A 7,510-nucleotide genomic window follows, 5' to 3' on the forward strand; every position below is an offset into this window, starting at 1 on the left:
GGAATGGTTTCTTGCAGTACAATTTCTTGGTTTGAAAAGATGTAATCTTCTGACACCAGAATCAAAGCCAAGAAGAGATGGCAGAGTTTTCGGCTGTTGATGGGATAAAGCAGATCATGAGATTTGGGTTGCGCTCATTTTGAATAAGAACAAACACAAAGTTATCCTACCCCATTCAGCTATAATGTGCTGTTAGTGTAATGAATTCAGTGTAATAAATAAAGTGGTAATTAGCACTGACTGTCACGAGCTTTAGCTCTGGGGCCCAGAAGCTGATATGGGCTCTAGTCCTAGGTGAAATGTGACTTCTAAAGTAGATACATAAATCAGCCAGGAAACACGTTTCATAGCAAATGCATTAATTGCCTGGCTGGGGATGTGCATGGACCTGTTTTCCTAGAGTCTGCTGTTAGCTCTGTGCAGCTACAATAGTTGTATTTGGTGTTGGAGTCTCTGTCTTTTTTCTTCTTTGTGTCCTTTTTCTTCTTTGCATCAGTGCAACCCAGTACGTTATATTCCACACGCAGTCTTCTGTTGGTAAATCCTGTAGGATCTTTCACTCTGTCTAGGGTGAAATGCATTTTCCCATTTTTGGTGGTGTGCTGCCGTGAGTACCTCTTGGGGCAGGGTGGGGAGCGAGGCTGCTTCAGGACGTGACCACCATGCTTCTATATTCTGTTTTCACTGAAACTTAATCACAAGCTCTTCTGCTATAATGTATGCCCCTGAGATGACTTTTGTTCTAGCTTGAAGTAGTGATTGGAGGAGGATATCTTTAATCAGGGCTGGTAGATCCTGCTGCTGGCTGGCATGGATGGGGAGCAGACACTGGAATAGTTCTGATCAATGTTCTCCTACTGTGGTATGACAGACAGGCAAGGAGATAAACTTTTTCCCCTGCTTTTTATCTCTACAGCATTTCACAGAGTTCCTGGATGAGTTTTCACCTGATGTCCTAGGCCAGCTCTTGAATGATCCCTTCTTGTCTGAGAAGAATGAAATAATGGAGGTGGAACTGTCTCCGGCATCGCCAGCACCTCTTATTCAGGCAGAACACAGCTATTCCCTCTGTGGGGACTCTCGACCCCAGTCTCCCTTGACCCACATCTCTACCGATGACAACTTTAATGAAGGTAGTATGCGCTAAGCCATTGCTCATTTGTCATGATGATGCAATAATGAAATGTTCCTGGTGGGATGATGATGCACTGAGGGTGCCCCTGTACGCTCTTTGATAATTGATCTACCTACAGTGAAATTACAGAAGGGATTTGTTTGTTTTAAGTCTGCAGGCACTGCGAATAAAGAAACTTGTCCATAGACAGGGAAATTGTGCTCAGCAGACGTTACTCACTTTGTATTGTAAACATTTTTAATTGGAAGTGCCCATCAAGAAAGAAGTGGGAGTATGGCCAGAAATGTACTTGTTTCCATGTATCTGAATCTGTGTTTCTTGAAGAGACTCGTAAACCAAATGAGTCAAATGAGGACCACCGCGAAGTCCGAGTACTGTAGAACGTGGCATGTAAGGAAAAGGTGAGGTGGGCTTTGTTTGACCTTTTGGAGAAAAGGCAAAAGGGGGATCCTATTGCTGTGTATGGCTAGCTAATGAAAGGGTGCAGGTAAGACAATGCTGGACTATTCTGAGATACTCAGTGATAGCACAAAAGGTAATGGTTGCAAGAAAGAAAGTTCCAGTTGGGTGTTTGGAAAATTATTTTCACCATGTGAGTGGGTCAGACATTTGAACAGGTGTCCAGAGAGGCTCAGAAGTCTTCATCCCTGGAGGTATTCAAAGCTAAGCTAGGTAAGTCCCTGAGCAACCTGATCCAAATTGGCAATACTCTGAATCAGGAGTTGGGCAAGATGGTCTCCAGAGGTCCCTTCAAAACCACATTAATTTCAGGTTTTATTAGAAATGAACAAACAAACCTTTTAAACTACACTTATTTTTTCAGTAGTGAGTATCTGGATCTTTCTGGTATCTCAAAATGAAAATCATGTCATCTTATTTATGTGTCTAAATATATGTATAGACATGTAACCTCAGATGCTGCACTGGTCTTTCAAACCTGTCTTGCTGAAGCCCTATGTTTGTTGGGTTTTTTTTTTTTCTTTTTAGAAAAGAAAAGAAAAAAAGACAAATCAAAAAATAACGCCCATCAAGAAGTCATTAGTGATCTTGTAAAGGCATAACTGCAATTTTATAGATTCTGTGGTTGCAGGAAATGGCAATGCATAGAAAATGAGGAAAACCAACTGCATTTTTTAGCAGTTATCTTTAATTCAGCAGTTATACACATCTGGAGGGGAAAAAAGAGAAGTGCAAGAGCAGTGGGAGGAAGAGATCCTTCCTGCTTGTGTTGGCATGAAGATACCTGCTGGCAGGAAGGGGAATTCAAGGTAAAAGCTAGTGGCTTGCAGAGGAGCAAGGCCATGAATATCTGGTAACTATTAGGAATAATAATCATGGTAGACTTTCACTCTTAATAATTGGTTTATGTCTTCAAGATTGGCTTTAGAGTGAAAAGTAGCAGAGAACTAAGTTGAATCAAAACAAAAGAGAGATCAGTGCTTATGTCTGAGCAGTAACAAGCTAAGCTAGTTATGAAGATCCACCAAGACATGAATTTTCAAAAGCTGCCAGTTTTGCAGTTCAAAGCACTCTCTTAAAAGATGGGGTCTGTTAGAGACTTCACAGGAGGGCAGCTATTAAAACCTGTGAGAAGGCTTTTTGATGTGAGATAGGGGTTTTGGAGGTGATCTGGAAACAACATCTACATAAAGCCTTCCCATTTTATGTTTTCCAACTTTTTCATGTGAATATCTTTAAGTTAATACATGCTAGAGATAATTAATTGTAGCAGGGGAAACAAGTGCAAGAAACTTCAGAAACCAAAATTCTCTGGAAGTTAATAGGGAGAAGCTTCAAGCTAGGCTAAAAGTGAGAGGAGTTTCCTTCGGGGAAAAAATTCTGAAGAAATTCATACTGCTGAGACCACTGAGTAATTAATAGAGCTCTAGTCAAATGATGTTTTAAAAAGCCAAGAAACATTAACAAGCTGGTTTAAAAATAGAAAACTAATGGAAAGCATTTCATCTTCTGTTCACTCTCCAGAGTGTTTCATAAGAGAGGAGGAGGAGTTATTCTTGGTGTTTGGGATTTTATTTAATCTGTACCCTGGAATCACGCTCACGACCTTTCAATACCTATCAACTTCGAAACAGTGAAGATTAGAGAAATACTTGAGGAAATTGAAGTGTTACAGTTAACATGGCTGTCTACAGATATTCAAAGACACCCTGATGATTTTTCAGTCCTTGAGTCTGAGAGAGCAGGAGAGGGGGATTTTGTGGGTGGTGGTACTGCAGAGTTTGACTCTGGAGATTGAAATAATCTCTGTTGTTAGACAGGGAAGGTACACAGTGCTCCCAACAACTCTGGTAATGCCAGTGCCCTTGGTGGAGTAAGGGGATAAATACTGGGAGCACCAGTGTCCTTTTAGGAAGCAGGAGGTACAGGGTGTGGAAGGGAAGGTCCATGTGCTCCAGCGTGATCTCCTGCTGCCAGGGAACGGGGCCTGGTTTTGTGGAGTGGCAGGGGCTCAGAAACAAGGTTGGCCGATACAAAGAACATGCAAAAAATTTACATCCTCCAAATAACCACCCCCCTGGGCGTGTTGGTGAGCTCTTATACCTGTCGCGTTTTCATGTTTTTTCCTTAGTAAGGTTTCGTGATTCTGCAGGACCCTGTGCTGCAGTGGAGAGTGGAAGTAGAAACAGGCTGGTAAGGAGACTAGTTTTACTCCAGCCAGCAATCAAGCACCTCACAGCCGCTTGTTCACTACCTCCCACCCAGTGGGATAGGGTGAGAATCAGGAAAAAAAAAACAAACAGTGAAACTCATGGGTTGAGATAAAGAAATTTTAATAGCACAGAAAAGGAAGGGAAAATAATAATAATAAATATACAAAACAATTGCTCACCACCTGCTGACCAATGCCCAGCCGATCCCCAAGCTGTGGTGCCCGCTGTCCAACTCCCCCCAGTTTATTTAAGGTTGCCTTTGGGCCGTTACAGTGGAGCGAATGATTACTCTGACTACATAAGCACCTTCTTACTGACTGTCGCAGGGGAACAATTAACTTGTGCTGTGACCCATTCTTGCTGGCCACTGCCCAGCCATTACCACAATTTCTGCAGCCACTAAATTGACCTATTTGTGTAATTGTAAATCTTTTTATATAAAGTGTTTGTAAAAAGTTCTTGAAGTGTAAAACCAAATTTGTAAGTGTGGGTTTAACTGTTCCAAGGACTTCTGTGGATGTCAAGGTGAAAGGACGTTTAAGTATGTTTAAGATCAAGGTCCCAGCACCACTTTTTCCCCAGTTATTCACTCTTCTGACAGCACTGTTTGAGAGTATTTCCACAGCTTTGTGCAGAAGAACTTTTCTGAATACTTGCAGGTTGCTGCTATTGTGCGGTCTCTGAAGACATCAGTGCCGAAATCTTCAGCCTGCGAAAACATTGGCAAGAATAACTGTTTTAAAGCAGATGTGAGCAAGACGTCTGGCACTTATTTGTTCTGCCCCACCCCACACCCCCCAAGAATCTATTCTTATATTCAATTTTGCATAAACTTTCAAGGCTAAAGATAATGGAGAGCGAGACATTTATAGGCCTGACCTACTTGCTTGCAGCTGGCTGATCATGTTTGCCTGAACTGGTCAATAAGGCACCTGGCCTGGGGAGGGCTCCAGGCTGCAACATAAGAAAGGAGTCTGCGTCCCAGGTACCAATGAGCTGTACCAGTTGTGCTGCCACTACCCTCAGAACAAGTTTCTGATTCCTGGTTGTGAGCACTGGGTTATTTAAAACAACTGCAGAGTAGCTGTGGGGAAGCGCAGAGAGTAGTTGTGAAGTGAGAAATGCTTCTTGGAAGGAAATGAAGGAGCTGGGAAGGGAGGCTGAGAATAGGGATAATGGATAAGGGCAATCCCTTTCTGCACGTCAGGGCCTTTTGGACACAGTTGAGGGCAGTTGTAAATGGTTAAGGAAAAAAAGCTTTATTTTCTATTATGATTGGTGCACATCTGTCTTCAGTTTTCCAGACTCTACAGCCTTTTGAAAAGGGAAGGCTGTGGGGTCAGACAGCCAGGAGCAAGGCAAGAACTGAATTTCATCAGGGCTATGGTTAGCCTCCTGGGTGAATTGAGATATGAGTACAGGGTCCTTCACTACCCTCTGATAGTTCATCTTGTCAGCCACAGGTGCAAACCTTAGGACAGTGGCTGCCCCTTGTTTTGGACGTGTGAGATCCATAGGTGAGAACCAAGTACAGGTAATACTGAAGGGCTGGTGTACAGCAAGAACATGAAGGCAGATGCTGCAGCATTTGCATTGGGTTATTCATCCTCTGGGATCAGCTCAAGTGGTAGAGGGTAGTTTGCAATGGGAGTGTGTTTGGTTTTTGTCTGTGGTTTTTATTTTGGAAGCCTGGTAGGGCTCAGACAGTGAAGAGAGTAGCTGTTTGTATGGTTTCTCTCAAATTGTGGCCAGGTGGCTGGGTGCGTTCCTTTCCCCGTCCCCTGAGGGGACTGCTTTTGAGACTAGTCTTCATCCCCACCTGCCCCTCCTGATCATGCTTTCCTGCTCCGGAATGCTTTGAAGTTACTGTTGGATTTGAAGCGGCTTGTCTTGGCTAAAGGCTTGACAGACTAATTGCAGAAATGGTATGTTTCTATTTTATGCTTAGCTGTGCCAAAACTGGGGCTGGCCCCAGCATATAACCTGTATTGTTATTGGGTTTTTTACTGGTGAGGTTATATTTTCCTGTAATTGCTTTTAAAACCCAAATTTTGCTTTTAAGCTACTACTCCATCTCCCTACATGATTTGCAAAAGAAACAGACAAACAAAGAAGAAACCCAAAACAAACAAACAAAACCCTGAAAATCAATGTATATGGCTCCCACTTCTTCAGGGCAAATAGCCCTTCAACAATAAATCCAGCCCTCATCTCAGGCAGCACTTTGTGCAGGAAAATGCTTGCCTATGTGTGGAGTCCACAAACAGTAATTGGTGTCATGTGCTGTCTCTTCACACAGAGCCATCTTGAGGCTCAGGGTGGTCTTCATACCTTTTATATGTATACATATGCACACATAATATATACGTGTATACATGGTGTGTATATAAGTAAAAATATGTTTATTAAGTATAGTAGGTTATATCTCCTGACTTTGGTTTTTTTCATATAGGCTGAATGTATGTAGAGAGAAATGCATTGTCTTGCTTCTGTTTTCCTTCAAATACTGAATCAATTAAATGTGAACAATGAAAATAGAACCTCCTCTGCCCTGACTTTAAAATGGAACTGTAACAAAGACGTTCACTTGTGTTTTGAAAAGATGCTGTTAAAGCCACACTAATAATTTTTACAAGCACATTCCAATGCAAATTTTGTCCTGTGCGGGTTTTTTATTTTTGTGTGTTTATTGGGAAATGAGGAGGAAGCCATTTGGTGGTGATAGCCTGTATTTGGGTGATTTTTATGTGGAAGTAGTCCTTGTCAGCATTTGTGGTTTTAAAGGATGAGAAGACTTCTGAACTTTCATACATCCAGGGGCCAAATTCTCAGTAAGTCACTCTGAATCAGTTCTGTAACTTTTATTTAGGCAGCAGTGTATCTGAAAACTGTCAGTTTTGATTTAAATGTGAGCGTTTTGGTGCTTACTTAAGCTTACTGTTAATAACTGACAACTTTATCTGCAGTCAGACCTCCTTTAGCTTCCAGTTCCACGTATGAGATCTTCTTATGGCCTTTTCCCCCTGCTGGAGTAAAGAACCATCTGCTCTCAGAAACCTCTTTCCCCAGGTGTTTGGAGGTTGTGGTTAAGTTCCCTCTTGATTTCTGCTTGGATACAGTTTAAATGAACTGCTATAGGGTATCTTCTGGGCATTGAGCTATTGCAGTTCTTTTCTAAACAAAGGGTCGTTTGCAGTTCCTTTTCAAAACTCTGTGTCCAGGGACCACAGGAGCTGATTTCCCAGGAGTAATGATGCATATTAGGGGAATACTCCTCCCACTTCCAGTCGGGCTGTTTCTGAAACCCATGATCTCATTCTCTCTGTAGTGTTGCTCTGGGAGTTCATGCTCACTTAGTTATGTGCTGTGAGCATCGAATCCTTTTAATGTGTGTCAAAGCCTGATTGCTGCTCTAAAACAGATATGCCTTCACAACATCCATGCGGGGTGTGGGGAGAAAAATTTAGACAGATGAGAGAGAACTGTTTTATTTGAACACAGTGGTTCTGTGGATTATTTTCACATTTCTTAAAAAAAAATCTTAGTCTAAGACTTTTAACAGTCTCAATCTCGAGGCCGTAAATCCAAGCTGCCAGCTCAGTCTATGCCTCACTCCCATAGGTATAAAGGGTGGTGCTATAAACCCAACATTTTTCTACCCCTAAGCAAAATAATTGAAAACATCAGGGACTTAATTCCTGCT

At 42.1% G+C, this 7,510-nt stretch overlaps 1 protein-coding gene across 1 annotated transcript in view; it reads left to right on the forward strand.

Annotated features, from left to right (window-relative positions):
* CREB3L2 (cAMP responsive element binding protein 3-like 2) overlaps positions 1 to 7,510 on the forward strand; it is a 43,099-nt gene that overhangs the window by 6,862 nt on the left and 28,727 nt on the right. The window contains exon 3 of the mRNA XM_010137119.1: positions 917 to 1,133. Within this exon, the coding sequence (XP_010135421.1) occupies positions 917 to 1,133 (217 nt within the window). The remainder of the gene's footprint in view (positions 1 to 916; positions 1,134 to 7,510) is intronic.

The sequence above is a fragment of the Buceros rhinoceros genome, unplaced genomic scaffold (genome assembly GCF_000710305.1).
Source record: "Buceros rhinoceros silvestris isolate BGI_N320 unplaced genomic scaffold, ASM71030v1 scaffold12170, whole genome shotgun sequence".
Lineage (NCBI taxonomy): Eukaryota > Metazoa > Chordata > Aves > Bucerotiformes > Bucerotidae > Buceros > Buceros rhinoceros.